Source organism: Scaptodrosophila lebanonensis, unplaced genomic scaffold (genome assembly GCF_003285725.1).
Source record: "Scaptodrosophila lebanonensis strain 11010-0011.00,11010-0021.00 unplaced genomic scaffold, SlebRS2 tig00000136-arrow-arrow-pilon, whole genome shotgun sequence".
Taxonomy (NCBI): Eukaryota; Metazoa; Arthropoda; class Insecta; order Diptera; family Drosophilidae; genus Scaptodrosophila; species Scaptodrosophila lebanonensis.
Genome location: NW_022060586.1, coordinates 1,495,956 through 1,522,875, shown reverse-complemented (window position 1 = coordinate 1,522,875; position 26,920 = coordinate 1,495,956). Strand labels below are relative to the sequence as shown.

The window sequence follows — 26,920 nt, the reverse complement described above, 5'->3', positions numbered from 1 at the left end:
TTATATCGTACGTATACATTTATTAAACCAATAATTGTTTTTACAAAAATATTCGGTTGGTTTACACAAGCTAGTTTCTTAGGGACGATACAAGTAGAACTACAGGTAATTATCTAACCAGCATGGCAACAATTTCCAAGGCTAAACATACTTATTAAATTTAACTTCATAAATCTATATATGTATATATATGCATGTATTATTAGTATTAGTAACAGTTACAAATATATCGGAAACATCGTATATGCAGTGTGCAAACAATATGTATTAAATTTGAATTGTGGCGCAGCAAAGGTGATCTATCGGATAATGTTATCGGTGCAACCGTAAACTCGGCATCGATATCGCTGTGTCTCTTACATCTCCACTTGCTACAGGTTCAGTTTTTAAAAATATATGCATTTTTCTGCTAATTCCACAAATAAGGTCCCGGTAATTAAACAAATTCTGTAAAAAGACAGATTTGCGAGAGTGATTTGGTTTATTTCTGCAGTCGTGTCTGTAATTTCGTGTAATACTCGAAAAAAAAAACGTAGAACAAAGCTGTTCTACGGTCGTTATCAATAAAGTGTGCTGTTGCTTGTTCGAGCAGGGAATTGTCATCGCGAGTTTTTTTTCGCGTCTCAGTTTAGATTTTTGATACCAGCGCGAAACAACCCCGTAATTTTCTCTGATGTTTCGCGCGATCTCTTGTGGAAATAACACGCTTAATAAAAGCGGAGTTGTCTAGATGATCATATTGTTTAATTCTGGATCTGTTTTGCCATTGCAAGTTGCTTTTTGATTGTACAAATTGTCTGATCAAAGGACCGAAAGCATCGCATCCGTATCCGAGTTCCCGCTTGTATCAGTTATCGCGTGTATTCAGGCTCTACGAAGGCCAAGTTACACCTTTAAAGGTAAGTGCCGTGCATGTGTGAGAATATAATGTTAATTTCATATAATTCGGGATACTTTAACAAGCCAACAACAGCGATTTTTAGTACTCATACATAGGTATAAACACATCATACTTGCTATGCAATACCAATCGCACGTCTTCGGCCGCAAGCTGTACGGCCGTTGCTGGGAAAGTGCGACTCGTTTGGTAAGGGCTCATACGCTTGCCAAATGCCGTGTGTTTGCTGCTAAGTTAACTTTTTTTTCAACAATAATACAAACTTCAGTCCTTCTAGTTTAGATAAATGCGTGGCTCGGGCCACTGGTTAAAACTGTTAGCTGCGTAACATAGGACTTAGTTTGTAAACCCATCCACCTTCATATGTACGTTTGTATGTATATATGTATGTACATTTGTGTTGTACAATTAATTATTTTCAGCGCTCGGACCATAACTGGTTACCGCGCCACCGTAAGCGTAATTATCACACTGGAGAAGCAAAATAGACGCGTGCAGCTTATCCGGGATAAAATGGTGTTGGCCGAGCGCAACACCACGGAGTTGGCACGCAATGGGCGTCGTTCACGCGGCCCTAGTCCCAATACTCATGCAGGTGGTGGAGGCACAGTCAATGTGAATAGTACTGGTGGTGGTGCAAGCAGCGGCGCTAGCAGTGTAGGTGGGAACTCGACAAATGTCACAGCAAATGAGAAGGCCAGCAATGTCACAACGACCGTACCGGGTGCGGGCACACCGGAGAGCTCAGACGATGATAACTGTAAGAATAATTAACTGATTCAGCATCTGCAATGCAGCAAACTAAATCTGATGTTTTTCGTTTTATCATGTGCAGCAACGAAACGTAACGGGAAATCAAAGGCTAAACAATCCGAGTATGAAGGTAAGTTCCGCAGCTAGTTTTTTGTTGTGTTCTAAACTCTCCCTTTTTCCATACAGAAAAGATTCGCGTTGGCCGTGATTATCAAGCGGTGTGTCCACCGCTCATACCTGAAGTAGAACGTCGCCCTGAGCTTATGAATGAGCGCGCTTTGTTGGTCTGGTCGCCTACTAAAGAGATACCGGACATGAAACGTACGTAACAGATGCGTCGATTTTTATATCTTTTAACATATATATTATTTTTTTCTTGCGTAGTGGAAGAATATATTTCTGTGGCCAAAGAAAAGTACGGCTACAATGGTGAGCAGGCATTAGGAATGTTATTTTGGCACAAACATGATCTTGAACGTGCTGTCATGGATTTGGCTAACTTCACACCGTTTCCCGATGAGTGGACTATGGAGGATAAGGTTTTATTCGAACAAGCATTTCAATTCCATGGGAAAAGCTTTCATCGCATACGCCAGATGGTAAGTTCCTCAGGCCTACATTTCAGCAACATATTAAAAAAATGAATGAGATTTTAAAGAATAAACAAATAAAGTAAAGAAAACAAGATGAATCTCTGCCCGGTGAAGGAATTTTTTAGCTAGTACGGCAAGATATGCCCCGTACCACAGTTTTGTGTGATCAGAGATTTCGAAGATGACTGAAAAGAGAGGCTATTAGAAAGAGTGTTCGGTTGAGTGCAGATGAAAATGGTTATAATAAATAAAGCATAATGGAAAGGATTCTGCAATGCATTACCCCCCTTGTACATCTATTAGAAATAAGAGAAATATAATTTCTTACTGTTCTGCAAGGAACAGAAATTAAGTTGGAAAGGAAGGATGAATAGAAAGTCCCGACAATCAAATTGTTAAGGAAAACAAACTCCAAGGGCTGTCGCCCGATCAGTCAGCCAAGAAAGATTATTGAGCATAAGTCTGCTTGAGTAAGGAGGCAAATAAACGTTCAAACCACGAAGAGCAAAAAGAAGAATATGTTTCTGAACCGAGTCAATCCGATCTTGATGTGTATGAAATATTAGTAATATCGCGGGACGAATAGAAATTTTGAAATATACTTGTACTGCGTACTCAGCAATTTGGTATCTTTCGCTCTTATAGTCTCCAAGATCTAGACAGACGGAAAGTTTTGTAATTGTGTTTTAATGTCTTTGGCAGCGATATCTATAATTTTAATGCGTCTTTCCTTGCCCCAAAAATAATGTTACAGGGTAAAACAACAATATCCCGGTAATAATAAGAAAGAAAGAGATAGAAACATACTTATTTCTCTCACGTACATATGTAAATATAAAGACTATTGTGCTATCATTGCTGCAGTATATAAGTCATTTCTCTAACCCTTCGGGTACAGAGTATAATGCAAATCAATACGTAATTCATATTTCGTGCTTAGAGATTTTGACCAGGAAAATTAGTCAGAAATATACTGCTACAGAGTATGGAAATTATTTGTAATATGTTTAATAATTATACCAAATACCAAATTTGTCTTTTCATAAACAGCTGCCAGACAAATCAATTGCCAGCCTGGTCAAATACTACTACTCGTGGAAAAAAACGCGCCACCGTAGTAGTGCCATGGATCGCCAGGAGAAGCCTATTAAAACAGCAGTAAAAGATGGCTCCGAGAATGGCAGCGAAGTGGGCAGTAATGAAGAATCTGATAACGATGACAAGGTAATTATAGACATAACTCGTCAAAGCAAGACCACACCTTACATCATCCTAAGAAATACTTACACAATTACACACACATAACATAATTAATTATGTAATTATGTTTCAAACATTATAAAAATACGCACACAAAAGACGACGTACTCACATACCCCTTCACTCACCATACATCACAAAGCATCTTTTAAGATAATGGCTTCATATGCATACAAAATATACATCAATTTTTGCTCTACTAACTTATTACAAACAGTTGAAAAGAAATGCGTCAAACTATTTTAATATTAAGTTCGTCTTAATAGGACTCAAATATGCATAACGCTAAGTACAACAAATATAAGTGTTTCCAATTCGAAATAAAAAAAAGATGCTCTGCCCCGCTCACTAGCTTTGGTTATAGCCTTGATTGTAGTGGGTTTCGGGTGCTTCTTTAAAACCCTGTATAAAATCCCGGTTTTTTTTTTTTGGGGGAGCCATGGAATAAAATCGCTAAGTTCACTAGACGACTAAGGCATTTTTTCAGAACTTGTTATTAAAATATTTATCTTCAAACTTAATATTGGAAATATAGGTTTAAAATCATTCAAGATTCAAGTCAGATATCAAAAATGCAAAATTGGTACTGTGCTCAAAACATCTCAAGCCGACAGCCTCATACCAAAATGATCGATTTATGATTGCGTATATTAAAATAAGACGCAGTTAGAAACCCAAATACTATACATTGAAAATCATAATCTACATATTTATAGTTTTTTTTTTTGTTGAATGTTAGAAAAGAAAATAAATAGGTACATATACTTGTATTCATTTGCTTGCAATTTATTTACTAATACGCTTTTAAATAATTTATGAGTATATCGTCATGATAAAGTACCTGTTAGTTATTTGAGATAATTGTCCGATTTCTGTCAAAAATATATAAAACCACCACATCGAACTTGGTTGAGATAGTTTTAAAATCAAAGGATCGCATATCTTAATATTTTACCTTTTGTGCTACCACTTAGCTGCATATATTTATGATTTTCGTTTCCAAATGACCATATCCCCACTGATAATTCTTAGAAACTTCTCCAAGCTCGAAGGCAAACAAAAAGAATTTGCTAGCATCTCACATACTATTAAACATAGGTGATTAGTTTTTGGAAAATTGCATTTTTACATGTTTTGTTTGGGAAGAACAATTATGTATGTGTACTTTTAGTTCGCATTCATTTTTGTTTTGGGACTTCTTCCATAAAAAAATGATAATTACAATCAAGAAGTATGTGTTTCTCGTTGAAAATATATTTTAAAAGCCATTTAGGAGTAATATTGATTAATCTATCTTTTACCAGAAAATTGTAAAATCGGTCGTATTCATATAAGAACAAATTACTCAATTTATAAACAAAACTTTTCCAATCAAACCTATCGATTTGGTTGAGATAGCCTTTAAATAAAAGAATTTATAGCAAAGTCGCCCAAAATTATTTAAGCTTGCAGTATAGGAATATCTTTATATAGAATGTATCTTATATACCATGCTTGGGCAATGTGTGCTAAGCCGTTTTCGAAATCTATGCCGATCTTGCATACATTTACGAAACAAGAAACTCCTTTATGAAGTAAGAAACTTAGTGCGAAAGTAAAATTGCAACTCAAACAAACAGTTTCAAAAGTTTGAAGTCTGATTAATTATATTACTATTGTTTGGTCATCCGGCCAAAAACTGCCAAAACCGACAGCACATCATAGTTAATAAGTAACGTAAATAACTCAATACAAAGTGCTCGTTTTCTTGTCACTTGCTTTGCATAGCAAGCTGAGCACTTAACGTTTCCTTTTGTTGCTTGCCATAAATTTGCATAGGCTGCTACGCAGCCGCCACATATGTACTAGTTATTGTCGCTAACTCTGCAAGTTAAGTTTTTTCGTTATCGAATCTGGTACGGAGAAGCTTAGCTTTCCGTCTACCAGCATAAACTTTGTAAATCGCGCAAAACACACAAAATCGTAGTCGGTGATCGCTACCTATGCAAAATAAACATTTGTGAACCTCTTTTAAATTGAACACTTTCGTTTTCGCTTATTTTGCAATTATTTCGCCAACATAATTTCGCATATTTGGAATCATAAAAAAGCTTATGATTATACAACTATAAAAAAAGAAATCGAAAACATATATTTAAATATTTATTTTAATGTTTTAACCATTTGTATTAACGATAAGAACATTAAAGCCGTGAATGCCCTACAGTTATACAGTTTTGGCACTAAGATTAATTTGTACACCGATCGTTCCTACGCCAGCTGGGTATATGGTAAAGTGCGCCGATTTTGATGAATTTAAAAAAAATATCTGTGTTTTAAGAGACAGGCAGAGGTCTTAAACCACGCAAACCTACAAGCTATTGTTATGCCCTTCAGTGTAAATAATATGATGAAAGGCACAGATATGTCGAAAGCAACCATTGTAGATCACTATATCACATAGCTGTGATTTCAAAATTTTTGAAATTTGCATGACCAAAAAACCTTTATAAACAAAAATATAGTACGTACTACAAGTACGGAAACATATCTGGTTGAGAGCTGTCAATAACGATGTTCAATCGCAGCTACGGTGCGCAAAATACGTCCCAATTTCGGTCGTTATCAATTGACTTAGGAGATGTCTGTATGCAACTTAATCAAGAAGTCCCAATAAGCTGGTTCAGCTCATGGTGTGAAGTCACCCCGAACGTTCAATGAATAATATCTCAATAAAATAGCTTCGGCTTGTCGGTTACAGTCAATGGAATGTGCTACGAAGGCAAGATAAGCTATTATCTGTAGAAAGTGATCGAGTATATGGAGATAAATAGGCGACCTTTGCCTTCAACAGGAAACCACAAGTCGCGAAACAATAGAATTTATTTCACAAACTTTAATAATTGTGTAATTAAATTCCCGTCTTAGAAACATAAATTGATCACCTATGTAGGCTATTAATTTCCTTTTTACGAGTAAGTTCGAACGTTAAAGCTGCCATTGGCCAAATAAAGTTATTATAATACTAATACAAATTGGGAAAATAAGTCAGCAGAGTAGATGGAAGATATTGTGTTCCATATATAATTACCATATGTATATGTATTTTAATTCAATTAAATCTGAGATATATTCCATTTTTTCGTCTACCTCGTCGTACCTCACAGCAGGCAGAGGGGAAAAGACGTGTTCGTCAGCTACCAGATGAAGCAAAAACAAACAAAAAAATTCCGCGATGGTCAACAAAATTCGAAACAAATGCTCTTAAACAGGGAAAAGGGATACCTAACAAATCTTCACCAACTGGATAATTGATAATTGCGTGGCAAAGTCAATCCCCAATTATCCTGTAGAAACTTGTTGACATTCAATATCGAATCATTAAGAATAATGAGGATATGCAGGCTATTAAATATGTTTGTTTTACTAATTCAGTGCAAAGCGAGACTAACGAAACTTCAAATGCAATCACTGATTTTCCATAACTCCCGTATTTCTCGGAATTTTTAATTGAAATTGCCCAGTTAGTTATTATGATTATAGTCCGTATGCCAAGTTTCATTATGATAGGCCAATTTACCAGGAAGGTATAGCCATTTATAAAACCTCAGGCCAAGCACTACCTGCAGCTGTTGTGGTTGTTGCTGCTTTGCACAGGTACATACACACACAAACACGAATACAGTCACATAATTATTCTACGCAGAGTACAGAGTATTTCAAAGTCGGGACGACTTTAGTTTCTCCACTTGTTATACCCTGTACCCAAAGGGTAAAAGTTTTGTGCGAATGTATGTAACACACAGAAGGAGGCGTGGCAGAGTACACACACAAAGTATATACTATATATTATTGATCAGTTTGTGAAGACGAGTTGATATAGCCATGTCTGTCTGTATGCAATTTTTATCAGCATTACGAGAGAAACCGATCTAGACATGTCCGTTGGACTGCCCGTCTGTTAAACTGCAGCATCAAATTCGCTCTTATTTTTGCTTCTGCTATGGGTGCATATAACGAAGTGCCGGTAGTTTGTATCGATGAAAGGTATTTCACTGTCAGGATGCTAGACTGCAGCTTTCTGTCTTGCTTAAAATGAATTTTAAACTTGTCCTTAATATTGTCCTTAATCTTTCAGGTTATAAAAATAATCGAGCTAAAAAGTTATATTCCTCTTCGGGAAAGCTTTATTTTATTCTCTCCGCTGTGTTTTACAACAAAATTGTGTTACAACATACAGTGGTGGAAAAAATAATAGAAACGACATTCCACTTTTCACTAAAAGCTCCAGTCGTCAATTTCTGGGAAAATTATATGGGTTTCTTTTACTATGCACGATAACTGGTTAAAGGTACTTCATTGTGATTTCCTTTTAATGCGTATTCTGGCAGAAATATTTGCTGTGTGCTCTGATTTGTTAGGTGACTACGTTTTTAGGTTGGAAAAAAATATAAACGCATATACTTTTTGTAATAATATTGCATTGTAAAGCGCCCATTAAACTTATTTTGGTAATATTTTGACATTATAAATAAAGGGTAAGCTCAAAATAACAATTGTTGCAAAATAATCCTCTTAATAGTGGTATAAAGATAAGATTAGGTCGGGGATATCATTTCACAGCTACGAAAAATTTCATAATTAAGCTTAAAAGCAAATCAATGGCTGTAATTGCAATATTATCGAACTGAACTAAAAATAAGGTGTTTTTTTGCGGTTCATTTTGAATCAAAACGGTATAAACGAGGTAAAACGCACACTAAGTCTAAACAATTTTAGAAACTTCTTTTACGGCAGTCCAAAAAATACCCAATTTGTTCATCAGGAGATCTATGAAAGCAGTTAAATAGACTCGTTTCTAGTCGTACAATAATAAATAGGCTAATGGATGCTGATTTGAAAGCACATTCTGCAAGAAAAGTACCACTACTTATAAAAACCAAAATTTCTCGGGACGCATTCCTTTTCCAAAAGGCATTTAGTGCGAGCAAATTGCAAACCCATGCTTTGAATAGACCAGACTAAGCTAAGTTTGTTGGGATCTGATGGCAAGACGCCCCCAAAATCAAGCTCATGATCCGGAATACACTATAAAAACTGTTAAAGATTACGTTAATATACTTAACAGCATATTGCTTCCATATTCCGAGGAGGAAATGCCGGTAATGTGGGAGTTTTTTTAAAATAATAACCCTAAACACACTTGGAAGTTTCCAAAAATAAGGTTCCATGAAAACAAACGTTCTTTGATAGAACGGATTTCACAAACATCCGACATGAATCCCATACAGCACCTATAGGTGATATTAATAAAGAATATATTTGGGCTTAAGTCCAAAAACAGAGACGATTTATGGAAAAAAGTCGTTTCTCTTTTTTTTCCAACCCAAAAAGAAACAAATACGTTTTTTTCGCGATCTAAATTTGGAAAACCTTATCTTTTTTTTAAATTTAAACATGTAATCTAATGAATATTTAGGGGAAAAAATACATTTTGAAAGAAAACATTTGTATGGGAGAAAATTCGAATAAACGAAGAAAATTTTGTCGTTTCTATTATTTTTTCCACCACATCGGTGCAAAGTTTCTAAGCGGTAGCTCTCCGTAGCAGAATTAGTGATTGAAACAGGCAGACGAACATCGAGATTTGCATTTGTCTCTACATGCTGATCTGTACTTATACTATGTACCTATAACATGTCTACCTTTTTCCTTCTGGGTGTTACAAAATTGCACACAAAAATAATCAATTAGGACCGTTTCCACCCCTTAATAATTTGAATTATCATATTGTTAAGTCTTTTGCGCTGATATTTAGCGCACTCTCCGACTGTCCAATTTAATTTAGTTATACGTGTATTATACGTTCGGAAATTGTTCATTTAATTCATTGGGCTTAATTTATTGTGTGTAAAGACATTCTTCCATCCTAATATGGCTTTTTAAAAACTCGACCAACAACGAATATTTATTTTTGTTTGATGTTTTTATATTGAAATTGTAAAAATACGAGCTCTTAACATCGCGGTCTATTCTGCACAATTTAAAAAACTAAAAAACTCGGAACTAGGAGACTCTGGATACCAACTTTGGTTATTTCAGCATTTATAGTTTCTGAGATCCTTGCGTTCATCCAGACGGACGGACGGACAGACAGACGGACATGTCTAGATCGATTTCTCTCGTCATGCTGATCAAGAATATATATAGTTTATGGGGTCGGCGATGCTTCCTTCTGCATGTTACATACTTTGCACAAACCTAATATACTCTTTTTACTCTACGGGTACAGGGTATAACACTGTCGTCCTTTTCGGGTCTGCCACGCCTCTTTGTGGGTATTATACAATATACATTCATAAGATTCTTTTTTACCTGACTGCCACATTTATAATACAAAATTGAAATGAAATCCTATTTAATATTAACATTACATTCCAATTATGTATGTGGATCAAAATTAAGCATTAGAATTAGCTATTAATTGTGCAACACATTCACATATACATATATGTACATACACACACATCTGGTTCGTTATTCTTTCAGATAATCACCGTGCCTGCCTATCTCTCATAAGAAACCGAACATACACACGTATAAAAATGCTCACACCCACATACACTAATACCAAAACACTGACCATAATTTTAAGTAACTTTACTTTATCAATTTGTATTTTTGTATTTTTTTTTTTTTGTTTTTTGTTGTTCATTTCTATGAATTCCAAATAATAAGTTAATTTACATTTTATTTTATTATACTTGTATAAGGTCCGGTTTCTCAATGTGAAGTTAAGAGTCCCAGAGAGTATATTTGACAATTTGTTATAAATACGAATATCTCTGGTGCGTTATACTATACTTGCTTGCTTGCAGAGAGCACAAGATTTATAAGGTGGCAACGTAATTCATCCTTTAAAGATAAGTCGCACAGCCAATGTTCATTAGAATTTGTAGTTGAAATTCACATGTAAACGAATTCACTTTAATTATACAATATCTCATTGGCTGTTTTCAGTTATCGTTTACAAAGCGCTGCACTGAGAGATGGCGTTCCAATTGACTGTTAGTTTTGTGGAACCGAAGTTTTGTTATCTTTGAAGTTAACTGACATAACTAACCATTGAGAAATCTGCACTAAATCAATCTATTTATTCTTACATAAAAACAATAAAATTTAAAATAAAGATGAGAGAAAAATAAACAACATTAAGTCTTTATCTGTGCTTTTTGATATCATCATCAATATACGAGTACATACTTGAAACGCTAAATATTTGTATAAATTACTAAACCATATCAATGGAAAAGAAAGTAGTGTATGTAGAGGTAATAATAATCACGCTTAATACTAATATAATATCTTATTTTCGAGAAAGTTAAACCAATTTTTTAAATTAATGACATATTTTCAAGCTTAGATCACAAGCAATATCAGTGCTAATTTATTTCCACTGACGAAAGTCACATTAAATACTACTGATCAATTATTAATATCTTGAAGTCACATTTTAGTGCTGTTCCATATTAATTTTCACAAACTGCGATTCCAGTTTAAATACTCGTATACCAAATTTGAAAGAGTTTGCGTCAGTCTGGAAAACTGTTAAAAAAGCCTTAACATTAATCGGTCAATATAATGAATGGCTTTAATGCCGTCATTCGGATTGAATAATGAATGGTTCAGTATTTTTGTAAAACGCCAACGCATTTTTTATTGGTAATGTCAGAGTCCCATTCATAATGCAGAAATGCAACAAAAATTAACATGTGTGATTGCGATAGCAAGCAAGCAAGTTGAATAACCCGCGCTTCTTTTGATAGATGTTCATCATTCCAATATTATGAAGGGGTTACATATTGTGTCAGTGGAATACATTAAGGCACCAACATTTTTTAAATATAGCAAACACATATTTGCACTCAATGCACACAGTATTTTCATTTTTGGATATTTTAAAATTTTATTCGATACGAATGGTACATACATTTATACTACTACTATAAACATTTTCATAAATATTGTAATGAAAAAATCATATTAATTCTTTTAAGACACAAATCAGCTAATTTAATCAACGACAATTAAAAGAACAGACCCGTTACAAAAATAACGGTTTTGGAACTCTCTTTTTCTTTATTAATTAGTATCTGTAGCTAGTATATTAAATGAACAACTGATCCTTAAAAACTAGTTGCAGGAATAACACAATTTTAGAAGTTATAACTTAAGTACTTACAAATAGTTTTATACTGACAAAAGAGATTTTTGGAAGTTGATAACCTCCAATCTTTGCTCAAATGCATGTTTTTTTTCACCATATGATTTACCACTATTTAACTATTGAATATGATTTTGGATATAATTTTCAAATCCTTTTTGATATAACATAATATGTTTTATCGTTTTCAAAGTAATCCCCCTCAAAAGCAATGGTTATATCACACACAACTTGTCATGCTGATCAATAATATATACCATATAGTATTTTGTGGGGGTCTACCACGCCTATTGTGAAAAATACAATCGCACTTAACTAGTATATCATTTTATCCTTGGAGCACAGGGTATGCAAACGTGGAAAATCTTTAGTTGTCTGTAGCAGAAGCAAATAGAACCCATCCACAATATGAAGTACAACTTTTGTTAATTAAAGATTTATTTAGGCTGCACTGAAATCAAAAAGTTTCCTTTTTATAGCTTGTACCCAAAGGGTGAAAGGCTATACTAGTTTTGTGCGAATGTATGTAACATACAGACCCCACAAAGTATATATATATTATTGATCAGGATGACAAGCCGAGTCGATATAATAACGCAAGGATCTTAGGAAGTACAAGAGCAAGAATAACCAAACTTGGTATCCAGATTCTCCTAAGTCCGAGAAAGGACGAATTTGTGTTTTTTTTTTGATACACCCCCCACTCCCCCACAATTCGTGTTTTTCATAACTCCTGTAATTCTTGGAATTTTGAACTCAAATTTGGCATATACATCTGAAGAAAGTTATAGCCATAGATAAAATCGCTGCCCATGCTCTGCCCGCAGCGCTGCCAGCAGCTGTTGTTGCTGCTTTGGTTCAACTTTGTGCTGCATACATACACGCATATAAACACGCACGCAGTACACGAGTCTGATGTAAATGTATGCTGTTGAAACTGTATTCAATTTAATTTGGTGGGAGGTACAGGGTATTTAAAAGTTGTGTCTGCTCGACTTTAGCATTCCTTTCTTGTTAAACAAAGAAAAACGGTTGAAAACACATTTGGTTAAATATTTTGGAATTGTTACATTTTTGAAAGAAACCTTACCGACGCACTAAGTATTTGGAAATGATTTTTCACAAACTGTAATTGTCTTATAAATTCGAAACGCACTGTACTTGTTTTACATACGAGTACGTACAGTTGTTTTCTATTTGTAATAATGACGGCTTTTGTATTGAGTAATATTAAGGTGATTATTGATACATAACATTGAGCATTATTTGATGCGCTTGTTCGCAGTGAATCGATAGTCGGGTCTACCGATCTTTGTTAAAGACTTAAAATGAAAAGAATACAGACAATATTCTCAAAGTTCAAATATGTTTTTTTTTTATTATTAATTTAGTCCTGTTACACAGATGCTGACACAATACGTATTTATAAATACAGGGTGCGCCATCTTTTATGTCGGTATGTAAACATTGAATATCTTTGAAAATAAACAACCGATTTTCAAGTATAAGCTATTTTTATTTAATTTGGTTCTGTACAATTTCTTCAGACTAATTTTTCAACACTGGTCTACTCAAGTCAATCGGTTCACTAATGACAAAGTTATTCAATATTTACATACCGACATAAAAGATGGCGCACCCTATACTTATATAATTAAAAACCAGTTGATTTGAATACTTTTCGCAATTTTTGCATTTGTATACTTGTAGATACCCTCACATAGATCCTTTTGTATACTTACTATGTACATATGTATATACGAGGCAAGTCCGAAATGTTGTGATTAATCGTCTTTTTGTGTGATTCCGCCAAAATTTCATCCATATCGATAAAATAGTTGTTCGACAATCGATTAACTATGTCGATATCGATTTTTTTAAAATAGATAAAGTTGAATATCGTGCGGTCATAACATATTTGTTTAGGAATGGCAATACGCCTACGCAAATCAAAAACGAGGACGCTGTCTAGTGGAGCTCTTCCCCATCGTTTGCGACTGTTGAGTCCTGGGCAGTTAAATTTTAATGTGGCTGTTCGGGCTTGAAGATGAGAGACGTCCGAGGTGCTGAAGAACTGTAACCACGGACGAAAAATCGCCACAATAAAGCAAATGGTACTGGACTACCGCCGAATAAAAGTAGATGTCTAAAGACAGCGTTTTCCATATTTTAAACTATGATTTGGACATATGTTGGGTGCCGCAATTGCTCACTGTCGATCAAATGCCGGATCCCATTCATCAGCAAAAATCCATAATTTACGCTTTGGAGGGTGCTGAAGCAGTCCCTCCTTACTCTCCAGACCTAGCCCCAAGTGACTTTTTTAATTCCCTAAACTCAAAGTTGTGCTTGGTGGAAACAAATTGTCATCACATGAAGTGGCTATTACCTTCGTGAACAACCATTTTGCTGAGCAGAAAGGCGAATATTTGTTTGGGTAGGGTTGAAGAGGTCGCTGAGAAATGTGAGCTGACTTAGAAGGAGACTATGTTGAAAAAAAATTGTTTTCTTTAATGTCAGACTTGAAACATTTCGGGCTGCCCTCGTATCTTAGAAAGTAATATTTTTAACGTTTTCTACTAGTTGACTATCGCTAATGACGACTTTTACTTCTATAGTTTTGAAAATACCCCTGCGCCTTATTCTTTATTGTTTCTGAGACAAACTTTTCCTATTAGGCAATCAACTTATGCCTCTAATGAATATTATATACAAGTATAGCAACTCGTCTTTGCTTTTTAAACTGCATCGCTAATAGCCCCGGTTGTTGGTCCATTATACTGAACCTTGGATTTTGCAGTATATGACTTAATACGTTACTTCTTAATTAACGAATCTGTTGGAAATTTAATTTTTAATTACAAATATTGTATGTAAAAACCTGCATTCGTAAATATTAAACATGTGCACAGACCAATTAAGAAAATCGGTAGAATGCCTGCCCTTTAAACACCCCAAGCTACTTGTAGTTGTAAACCTACAAAACGAATTCTAACAAGTATATTTACTATATTTGCTTCATGTACATTTATAATATATTTATATACATATGTATACATGCATACTGCGTTTGAGTTGTTATAATTTTATTCGTGTAGTCGTCGTTATGTTGAAAAAAATATAATAAAATCATTGGTAAATTTACCAAAAAAACGCAACACTTAGAAAATTTTGATTAATTTGTTTCAATGATAAAGTTTTGCTTAATTGATTGAAACTTGAGAACGTGCAGAGAACCATTTACAAAAGAACAATGGGAGAAACAGACTTGTATCTTAGTTGAATTTTTTTTGCCAACACCCAATCACGGACACACACAAACACACATAATTAAAAAGTGCTTAAGGACCGTACGCATTACAACTACAAAAAAAAAAACTACATTTTAAGTGCTACTGTCAACAGAAGCAATTAAAGCAAAAACCAACAACGTCTTTTTTCTCTTCTCTTTGCATTTTAAACTGTCAACGTACACACAAAAAATACAACTGCTGAAATATGTTAACTTTCGTGAAACAAAACTGATTTGTCCGAAACAAAATAATGACTGAAAAACTATAATATAAATAAATTGCCGCTCTTTGCAAATTGGTCTGCTGTGCTGCTTCCAAATTGTTTATCTATTTCTGGCTAGTCGATGCAGAAGGTGCCAAACAGCAACAACAATCACATCAACACGAACACCACCACCACCAACAACAACAACAATGCTGTTCCTGGACTATTACCTGTAAATCATAACAATGAAGCTAATTTGACTGCAGCCTCTACAATCATCAACAATAACAACAACAGCCATAGCTATGCAGCTGACAATGACAACAATGTGATGAACAATAGCAACAACCATCATGTCAAGAAAAGCAATAATGTAAATGACATGGACGTTGATCGATTATGCATATATAGCAATGCCAACAATGATGAAATGCTCGGCTTTGGTCTGCCCGGCAGTGTTGGTTACCCTACCACCGGTGAGATGGCAGCTACTACAACAACAGCAACTAATGGCGATGCCAATGGTGATGCCAACGACGGCGGTCAAGCACGTGTGGTTGTGGGCGGTTTTTGTAAGAATTGCAACGTCGTCTGTTACATTTTATTTGATTCCCCGCTGGGACGAATGTGTAAAAGTTGTCACACACACTGGAGGTATATATATTTCTATAATCTATAATTATTATATACATACATACGTACATGCAAGTCAAGTTGTTCAACCTCAAGCTAATGCTTAGTTTTTCTTTCTTTTCTCTCCCACCTCCCATAATATATGTACATAAAAATATAAATATAAACAATGCACTTTATATATATGCATATATACTTTTATATATGTATATACGTATATATATAAAATGTAATAATTATATACCTTGCTGGTAAAAAAAATTAAAAAAAAAAAAAATAAAACAACAACTCGCCGCTACTACAAAAATTCATAATTTTTGGGCACTCCTTTACCGTATTCTATCTCCCATTTATTAAATTAATTTCGCTTGGCTGGAAAAATTATAAACTCGATTCCACTTTTAATTTCTCAACAACTTTAATGGGAACGTCACACCATCTCAGCCGCACAGGCATTCGCCGTCCTATTTCTGGGCCGGAGTGCATTGTGCCCAAGCGTTCCACAAACAACAATGCCGCAGCAGCGGCCGCCGATCGTTCCAAGCGCAAGCCCCCAAAGGGCATGTATATCAATCATGACGATATCACCGCATTGGCAAGTTGCAAAAATCCTTCTGAATATCTTGCCGAAGGCGATCGGAAAATTGCATCCCTCATGGCCGACGTAAGAAATAAGACTAATTTATCTACCTTTAATTTTGGTTTACTTTTTGTTTACATTAAGTATTGTTTTTAAAATGCTTTATTATTTTATTTGCGTTAATGTATTTGTTTGGTAATGTTCTGTTGTGTTTGTCCGCACTACAAGTAAAACAACATGCATTTTGGTTCGTTAGGTTCGACTAACCGTAATTTGGGATGTTGTGTGTGTGTTTTTTTTTCTAAATAGTTCAATTTCCAACACCATTCTTAATATAGGGAAATCATGTATTTTTAGAAGACAAGATATAAATTATTGAATATGCGCATGTTTTATTAATTGATTTATTAATCAAAATATACACCGAATAAGTCTACTCCGAATTCCAAAGACATGTTCATGATCATTTCTTCAGTTCAATTTTTATATTTTCTATTATCATTAAATCGGCTAAAATCGGATGGTTTCCCATTGCGGAGCAACAGAAAAAAAAATATTTTCACAGAAAATAGATAACTGTGTAAAATATTGTGGTCAGAAATATTGTATTTTCGAGATTGGAAAACTATGAAGCTTTTAGCAAAAATGTAGTAAGAGCATACAAACAAAGAAGTGGCCGTCATAGTTTGTAGCTGCATTGTGTTTTTATAAGCACCGCAGCATACAATGTCCCACCTCTTCCAAATGAGACTTATCACATATATCCAGAGGTTAAGGTAGCACATTTGCTAAAATATTGAAAGCAAATATCAAATTATCAATTAATTTTAAGTACTTATAGATGCTTAAGACTTAAAACTAGAGAATAAGTTAAGAATGCTAGTAGTCCGAGTGTTCAACTCTCTATATGTACATATACGTGTATACATACATGTATGTATACTGCTTCGCAATATTTGAATGGATCATATTTATACACTCTACTTGAAGAGCAAAGCGCCCATTCACACAGATATAAAAAAAATTATACAACAAATATAAGCTTCCAGTTTCATACATAAAGAAAAACGAATCTGGATACCACATATTAGGATTATAGCTTTAAAAGTTATTGAATATAATGATATAACTAAAAGTTTTTGACGGCAAACGAACAGCCTGCTTAAGACCGTATGAAGACCGGGTTCCATTCATGTGCTGTGCACTTAGATTAATTATACTTGTATGTCACTTCAGGAGTTGTAATCCAAAAGTCGGCATTTTAAGTATAAGTTGATTACCGATTTATATGCATATGCAGGTTCTCTTATTGTGCTCCAAATTTTATGTTGTAATACAAGTATCTTCAAATGGTGTGCTTCTATTGATCTTTCTGGCTGCTGAAATTAACTTGGTCGCGTCTTCGAAAGATAGATAAGACTGTGTATAAATTTTTTAAATGGGCTCTCTGACTTTAAAAAAAATCTGCATTTAAACGCAGTAGAATGAACTTTGAATTCTTCAATAACAAAATTCATATATTACTTTGAGCATCAGATGCTTTACTGGTTGGATATATCTGTATTTGTTGTAGGAAGCTGGTATATGAATGCAAAATCTTTGTCATAGTTGAAATTCCGCGCTAAAATGGTTTAATATCCCTAATACTCTAAAATGCTAGAAGTTTCTGATTCCTAAATAGACTAAGGTATTGTTCTTTCTGTTTCACGGCTGTAGGATTCGTGACTTTGTGGCAAAACTTTAACTTGGTGTTGTTTTGTTGAAGTTTATTTTTGTTTGGTAATGTTGTCGCTAAGCCAACTTAAAAATTTGTGCTGAACAAGTTGAATTTCTAGTTGCGTGAGCAGTCTGACATAAACGAGGGATGAGAAACTAGACAGGAGTAATGCCAACTACAATCTAGCTTTTTTTAAATGTTTTAGCATTTTTCTGTCAAAAATTCCGAAATCCATGTGGTTGGTTTACGTAACATTATAATAGTAACAATTCCCGAATTCATTTGAAGCCAAAATGAAAATAGTAAGACACTACATACGTACATGCATTTTTGTACTCTGTACCTGAAACGTACAAGAATTTTTTAGGTTTATTTAAAGTGATAAATTTAACAGGAGGCGTGGTAGGCCTCACAAAGTATATAGACATGACGAGCTCTGTAGATCTCACAGTCCATAAGAGCTACTAAGAGAGATACGAAATTTTGCCACAGAAGCCCTATATGGATTAGCAGTACAAGTGTATGTCAGCCTCCACGGCAACTAGTGATATTCCCTATGATATCAGGGGGATATGAAAAAGGGATTTTATAGTTATCCCTAATTATTTGCTGATATTTTATATAAATTGGGGCCAACATCATTTTTTTGTGGGTCAATTTGGGATCTAGGGAAAATAATTAAATTACACATATGTATATTCTGTTAATTTTGCCAAATCGTTCGTATGCAATGACTCTGTTTTCTTCCCATTTAATTTATCACAATTTTTGATTGATTACACTAAGTAAGAACAAGATAGAACGCTACAGTCGAGCAAGCCCGACAGTAAAATAGCCTGTACTCTCCACAAAAAGGAAAAATTAAAAAAAAAAAAATTTTAAAAAAATTAAATTATTAAAAAAAATGAATGAATTAATTAATTAAAATAATTAATTAAATTAAATTAGAATACATGTTTATGTGCAGTTTAAACAGCATACATTTACATCACGTACCTATGCGTGTTCATATGCGTGTATGTATGCAGCACAAAGTTGAACAAAAGCAGCAACAACAACAACAGCTGTGGGCAGCGCTGCCGACAGAGCTGCAGGCAGCGCATGAGCAGCATTTTACTTATGGCTATAACTTTCTTCAGAATTGACCTATCATGATGAAATTTGGCACACGGACACATTAGTACTAACTGGATGTACCTACCAAAATTGATTTTTAAATTCCGAGAATTACGGAAGTTATAAGAAAAAATACGAATTGCGGGGGAGTGGGGGGGTGTATCAGAAAAAATAAACAAACTCGTTCTGCCTAGGGCTTATAGGAACCTTGATACCAATTTTGGTTATCCTAGCTCTTGTACTTACTGAGATCCTTGCGCTCATACAGACAGACGGACAGACGGTCAGACGGACAGACGGACAGACGGACATGGCTATATCGACTCGTCTTCTCATCCTGATCAAGAATATATATACTTTGTGGGGTCTGCCACGCCTCCTTCTGTGTGTTACATACATGCGCACAAAACTAGTATAGCCTTTCACCCTTTGGGTACAGGCTATAATAAAGTATTCCTCCTCCCGAACTTAACCTGCTCGTGAGTACTAGGCCAACCAGTACTAATTTGGTCTAAATCCCAATCTGTAGTCGACTGGGTGATCAGATTTGAAGTTACAAGTATTTTTATTGGGTATTTCCTATATGCGTACTTGAATTTCAAGCATACATAATCAAATCATATAACACATCGGTTCTTAATACGAGATAGGCATCTTAAGGAATAAGTTGTGCCGCGGCTTTTAGAAGTCGATCTTGAAATTGTAATTAATTTGCAACCGTTTTAGCATCACGTAAAAAATAAACAAATAGAGAAGCTACAGTCGGGTGTTCCGACTTCTGGACACATTATCGACACATAATTAGAATAATAATTATGTGTGTGTGTGTATGTTTCGTGTGCCTGTACAAAGCAGCAACAACAACTTGGGCAAGATAATATATATGGCTCTGACTTCCTGGTCAATCGGCCTATCGTTATGAAACTTGGCATACATAATCACCAACTGGAAGTATTGAGTTCGAAATTACGGAAGTTGTGTAAAATCGCTCATTGTGGGAGAGAGGGACAGGGAGGGAAATTCCAAAATACACATTTTCTGTGTAATTACATCAGGCACCTGGGAAAAAAATTTGGTGTCCCTAAGTCTTAAAGTCTCTGAGATATAGGCTATTATACGAATGGGAATCCAAAAAAATAAACCAAACTTGCACAGTGTACACACATAAGGCATATTTGTGCAAAATTTGGTGTCTCTAGCTCTTGTAGTCTCTGAGATCTACATAGGTGTTCATACGGACAGATATACAGATAGACAGACAGACAGGGCTAGATCGACTCGTCTTGTCATGCTGATGAAGAGTAAATATACTTTGTGGGGTCGTTGTGGTTAGTATAAGTATTTACACTCTGTACCTAAATGGTAAAAGAATCCCTCCAGGTAGTGATTATTAGTCCGTATGTCAAGTTTCATATTGATAGGCCGATTTAACAGGAAGTTATAGCCATATATTTCACCTTGGCCAGAGCATTGCCCGCAGCTGTTGCTGTTGTTGCTGCTTCTTTACACAGGCACACGAGACATACACAAACACGCTTAATTATTCTACACATATGTACAGAGTATATCAAAGTCGGGACACCCGATTTTAGCTTCTCCACTTGTTAATTTATTGTATTTATTCCCAAAATTCCCCCGCTAGGTCATTGTCCATAACGCCATTTGTGTAATAACCTATATCTCGAAGGCTATGACACCAAATTTTAGTTCAGGATGCTTCATATGAATACACAGAAAATGTGTTATTAGTGATTTTCCATAGCTCCTGTAATTCTTGGAATTTTTCACGAATGCATTCAGATATCGTTTCATCGTTATAGGCCGATTTTTAAAGGAAGTTATTGCCATAAATGTAATCTCTGCTGCTTTGGCTCAGCCATATAATGCGCAGGTGCTCACGTACAGACACGCATAGACATACATACATAGGAACAGAGTATTTCTATGTCGGGGCATCCATCTTTAATTTTTCGACTTGTTTTGAATTGCGACTTTAAACTTTTTTGCGAATTTTTTAAGCGGTTTAATTTTGATTTATTGTTCAGCGCATAAGTTGTGAATTGTAAACTGTCAGCATAAAGCACTTACATTCTTGATATAGAGTGGTACAATAGATAAACAAAAAATGTAGTATTATGAAATGAAGACTAATTGGTTGAGGCTTAGGAATAAATCTTTAAAAGTATGGGGAATTTTTAATCAGTGCCAAGACAGTTTTGAAACGCATTTTATCTAGAGAATTATTAGAATCATTGCCTAGTGCCTTATGTATATAATATGTATACCATATGTATATGTATGCATGTAGTTTTGGATATGTTGTTATAGTCCCTTCAAAATATCTGTTAAATTTTGCAATCAAGGAGAAGTAAGTTTCTTAATTCAGTTATTAACAAAATTGCATGTTGTTTTAGTACCATAGATGTATGCTTTTTTACAGATACGCCTAACCTATAATTGTATATAATACTTGCATGCCTTTTATTTTTTGCCGTATGTTGATTAGATCGATCATGTATATTTATTCGATCAAACACACACACACACGTCATGTACATAGGTACAATTACCAATTTACACAAACCCTGCCACATACATCCACTTATGTAGACTGTTTGAAAAGCAGCAAATTGAGCAAATGAAGGCTATTTAAATATCAACTAAATGCCTGCATTTCAGATACAAAAGAATAAACAAATCATGGAACAGTTGGAAAAGGATTGCGAAGCCATTAACATTGAGGATGCCGCCAATGCTGGTAAACCAGGGGCCAGTCCCGAAATAGCTCAGCCGCGTATTTCGGCACGTTGGACACAAGATGAGATACAGATGGCTATTTTGGCTTTACGCGACTATGGCAAAAACTATGCAGTAAGTAGCCGAAAAGTTTTTATGTGGCACTGCTCCCTCAAACTAAGTAATTTTCACCCCTCACTTTTAGATGATAGCCAAAGTGGTGTTGACCAAGACGGAGGCACATGTACGTAATTTCTATCTGCACAACCGTCGTCGGCTCAATCTTGATCAGATTGTTAAGGAGCATGAGGCCTTAATGGCCTGTAAAGTAGATCAAGTAGGTGGAAATGGATGTGGCGAGGAACCCGCTGATGGCAGCGACGTTGTATTGGTAGATGGAACACCTGCTATCAAAACCAGCGCTGACGAAAGCAATAACAGATCTAGCCAAGAGCAAAAAAAGGATGAGTTTCTTTCGAAAAAGACCAAGGAAGTGACGGCTGCTATAAAGGACACCGAGAATGACACAGTTGTTTCCGCTGTAGCTGTTGGAAGCCCAACGACAATACCTACTTCGAGCAGTGCAACGGACGCTAACATTGCTGCTAATTCCAGTCCTGTCATTGGGAAGAGCAGCAAACTGGTAGTATTGACACCATCTACCACTTTTACCATTGTGGATGAATCTGACACTACTACGAACTCGAGCAGCGATGCAGCAATAAGCAATAGCATCAACAATGCTCCTGGCACATTATCGTCATTGTCCTCCTCCAGCGTTAGCGTTGCTGGCAAATCTTCACCTAGTAATCGCAGCAGCGAACGTGACAGTGAGGAGTCATTTCCAATAAAATCCGGTGTGGGTGGTGCCAAGCGCGATAGCTCCGTTTTGGTATGTTTATTTATTTATTTTTTTTGTTCCTATTTGCAGTTAGGATAAAGGACACTCACGGTCGGCCAATTTTTGTCCACCCAAGGGGAGTGTCAGCTTAAGGGGATACTTAAATTTTTTACACCGATCGAATGTTTTAGAAAAAGTGTCCGCCGAAGAGAGTGTCCGGATAAAAGAGGTGTCCATCAAGGGAGTTTTCACTGTATATATAAAATAACAAAACCACACGTTGCTCAGAATTCGAACACTCAATGTAGTTATCCAGTGTGATATCCATTATAAATCATGATCGCAATCATTTTGTGTAGTATGTGCTGAATAAGCTATGATCGCATCTCCGCCACACACACTTGTGGGCATAATAATAATGTTGGAAGAAAAGCATATAGTAAATAAATATACATACTTACAATTGTAAGCAAATATGGGTAAGACCTGTTAGTCATTCATTCTTTGAATTGAAAACACATGATAGTGTTGAATTGAAAATTAAATAGATGGCTCCTGTTGGATAATATATGCTTCATCTTTTGGCACCTAGCAAAGTAATGTGCTACTATATCGTAGAATAAAGAAAAAAAGCTAATAACTTTTCTTAGAATTTATTGATGTGGATGAAATATGTATACGATTTCCTACCTCTTACCGTTTAGGCTGTGCGTTGATCATCAATCAGTAAGTCAAGACAAACTGTTTAGGAACTTCTAGGGTTATTTAGGTTTTAAGCATACACGTGCATTTATAAATTGTTAATTCGATTTTTTCTTTTATTACAGCAAAACACCGAGAAGTCAGCAGCCAAAAAAATTGCGATCAGTTCCGAATTCTATGAAAAGTAAGGCAAAGCTATAGCCTATACGTAATTCAATACTTTGCGTCATATACATATACTATATATGCATGAGCTGCATATGTAAAGCATGTTACGTCTCAAATTGATAAAAACCTGGCGCTTAGTTGTGGATTTGCATAAAGGCTGGTCAAATTTAATTGCATTTCTCAGTTGTCTTATATAAGCCGATCAGCCTTGGGGTAATACCCCAGGGTTCTCTGATCAGATTTTTTTTTTCTTTTGTAAGAACACATAAACAAGAATCACTTAATAAAAACAGAGCCTTAAAGACGTTATAATAAATTAGTTTGATATGTATAGCAATGAAGTGTATTTTATTATTGATACATATTCAGTTTTCAGTTTAATTTTCCTTAAAAAATGTCGTATTATCAATATTACATCACGGTTATAAACATATTTCTGGCCTGTGCGTATAACATAAAATTAATTTTATAGATTTGGTAAAATATTGCGGCAAAAACATTATGTTGGATGCTGGCAAACATACTAAAAAATATAATTAATTGAAAAAAACATATTTAGCGAGAATGTAATGTAAGGAAAAAAATAATTTGTATCTAAACATGTAAACGTAAATGTTACAAACCCTAATTGTTTTTACGTTGTAATTGAGCATATAAGTAAAATAGTTGGGAACATGGAATGTTACTGCGCCGCCCATTTGCTTAAGATAACATAATATGAACTATATAACTATATACGAGGGTAATCCGAAATGTTTTTAGCCTAAGTATGATACAACAATTTAAGTCAACACACTTTTCCCGGCGATACACCATCCTCTTCAACACCTCCAAAGAGTATTCGCCGTCCTGAATTCAAAATGGTTGCTTTTGATAATAACTTCTATCCCCCAAGCGCAAACTAGAGACACCAAATTTTTAAGAAAAAGAAAACTATATCCATAAATGGTGTCTCTGATCAAGCTCTGCATGCAGCTGTTGTTTTTGCATTTGTATTTCAATTGTGGTAATTTAAAAAAAATTTTATAATTATTCTACACATAGGTACACTGATTTTATTTGCGTAAGCGCATTGCACATCAAAACAAATATCTCATGATCGCCCGATATTCAACTTTTTCCACTTTTACAGAAGGTTGTTAACGGCTTAGTCGATTGTTGAATTATAATATCAAAACGGCTAAAAATGTTGGCAAGAACATATTAAACGATGCCTTATCACAATACCACAGTTTGATTAATTTATGTAGGAGGTTGTCTTCATGTCCCGACTAGAAAGATTTCGGATTGGCTTTGTATAAAGTTGAATTCTTGAGCGGCAAAATTTGAGTTGTGACGTTTCTTATTTATTCAAGTTTGTTTTTAAAGAAAAGTTATCTTTTAATGAAGATTTCATTTCTTGCAGAATATAAACATACATACATTAAATAAATGCTAAGATCTGCTTAAATATGACATTTCTTCATAATATAAGTAACAATATAAACACAAAAGCAAACATGTAAGTGTACAAAAGAAAAATTGAAATGAATAATAAAACTAAATATTATTTGCAAACTTTTTAAGCATCTTATGATGGATATAGGAAACTTGACAAATCTGATTAGTCGAATTCGCGACCATGGTTGAAAATGAACTACGAGCTTGTTAAATACATACATTAAATTATTTTATTTTAACTATATGGCTTAGCTACGTACAACTACTTGCGGAGAAGATGTAAATCTATTCACTCATTGAATTGTTTATTCTAGCTCTTATACTTTCTTTGATCCTTTTTATATTCAACAGGTCCGGTAATAAAGGCGGGGAATGTGTTCATAATCAGGTTCAGAAATGGGGGGCCTGACAGGTTGGGCGGTGTAACCGGTGGATGTAGTTTATTTCATCCATAACTGCCTTTAAACCCACATATTAGCAAAAGTACCAGATTTTTATGTCCTTTATCCAAAGGGTAAAAGGGTATATTAGTTTTGTGCAAGTGTTCATGTAAAACATAGAACGACGTATGGTAGACCCCACAAAGTATATATTCTTGATCATCATGACAAGACGTGTCGATATGAGAATGTCCGTCCGTCTGGATCTAAAATAACCAAACTTGGTATTCAGATTCTCCTAAGTCCGAGGAAGGACAAGCTTGTGTTTTTATACTCTGTACATGAAATGTCTGTCTGTGTGTCCGTATGAACACCTGGACAAGAGCTAGAGACACCAAATGTTGCACAAAGATGCCTTATGTGTGTACGCTGTGCAAGTTTGTTTCCCACTTTCCCCATATGGAAGATTTCCCGATTTTCCATTCGTATAATCGCCTATATCTCGGAGACTATAAGACTTAGGGACACCAAATTTTAGTCCCAGATGCCTTATGTGAATACGCAGAAAATTTGTATTTTGGAATTTCCCTCCCTCCCTCTCCTTCGCAATTAGTGATCTCATTTCATTTTGATAGACCGATTTAACATAAATATAATTGCTGCCCGCAGCTGTTGTTGATGCTAGTGCTTAGGTTGACTGCAAACACGCTCACACAGACACCAATAGTCACGCATACACACACACATAGACGCAATTTGTATGTATCTACATCAATGTGCAATTATACACCCTTTACGCGAGCTCGAATACCGAGAGAGAGAACATCGATTTAAATTTTTTTAATTTGTATATAAATTTTCTAAACATATGTACAGAGTATTTCAAAGCCGGGACATCCGACTTTAGCTTTTCTACTTGTTGCTGCTTCTAGCTTAACGGGCAAAAAACATAAAAATTTGCAAAAAAAAAAAAAAAAAATGGTTTTACCAATTTATTTGTTGTAAGGTGATATTTAAAATGCTTTTTACATTAACTCATCCAGTTCTGCGAGGTTCGCATTCGTACGACACTCGTACATACATAAAACATATGTAAGTCTCCACTTATGTATGTATGTACATTTGTATTGAATATTTTTAATTAAATTACATATTTTATTTAATTAATTTAACTTTTTTAAATATTGAAACCGTTTTTTTTTTTTTCATTCTTATGGGAGTGTAGTGTTTAAGAGTTAATCCCGCTCGACTCTAATATCTCATTCTTTATTTAATTCTTAATATGCAAGGAACCTTTACAAGTAATTTCATTGACATATAAACTTAAGTATAAACATCATTAAATTCAAGTCAGTAATTTAAATATTTGTTTTGGGGTGTGTTTAGTCCAACCTCAGTTTTG

General features: G+C 34.9%; 1 protein-coding gene across 8 annotated transcripts; it reads left to right on the top strand.

The window, feature by feature from the left end:
• LOC115629119 (REST corepressor) lies at positions 1-25,148 on the top strand. 8 transcript variants are annotated; one of them, XM_030525448.1, is made up of 12 exons: positions 87-105; positions 774-899; positions 1,321-1,658; positions 1,734-1,781; positions 1,838-1,972; positions 2,036-2,250; positions 3,295-3,468; positions 15,342-15,859; positions 16,283-16,502; positions 21,931-22,122; positions 22,193-22,879; positions 23,656-25,148. In XM_030525448.1, the coding sequence occupies exons 3-12, from the start codon at positions 1,412-1,414 to the stop codon at positions 23,716-23,718; spliced, it is 2,499 nt and encodes an 832-aa protein (XP_030381308.1). In that variant the 5' UTR covers positions 87-105; positions 774-899; positions 1,321-1,411; the 3' UTR covers positions 23,719-25,148. The 8 variants fall into 8 exon arrangements, with proteins under 8 accessions (XP_030381309.1, XP_030381308.1, XP_030381307.1 ...); XM_030525447.1 differs by lacking the exon at positions 87-105 and adding an exon at positions 353-377; XM_030525449.1 differs by lacking the exon at positions 774-899 and having other exon boundaries at positions 1-105.
• Positions 25,149-26,920: the final 1,772 nt, after the last annotated feature.

What these genes read in the sequence shown, in the direction of transcription:
- LOC115629119 (XM_030525449.1), top strand. Translation starts at nt 1,412, where the DNA reads ATGGTGTTGGCCGAGCGCAACACCACGGAGTTGGCACGCAATGGGCGT. An exon ending in TAAACAATCCGAGTATGAAG is followed by an intron (nt 1,782 to 1,837) that starts GTAAGTTCCGCA and finishes TTTTCCATACAG; the next exon opens with AAAAGATTCGCGTTGGCCGT. An exon ending in AGAGATACCGGACATGAAAC is followed by an intron (nt 1,973 to 2,035) that starts GTACGTAACAGA and finishes TTTCTTGCGTAG; the next exon opens with TGGAAGAATATATTTCTGTG.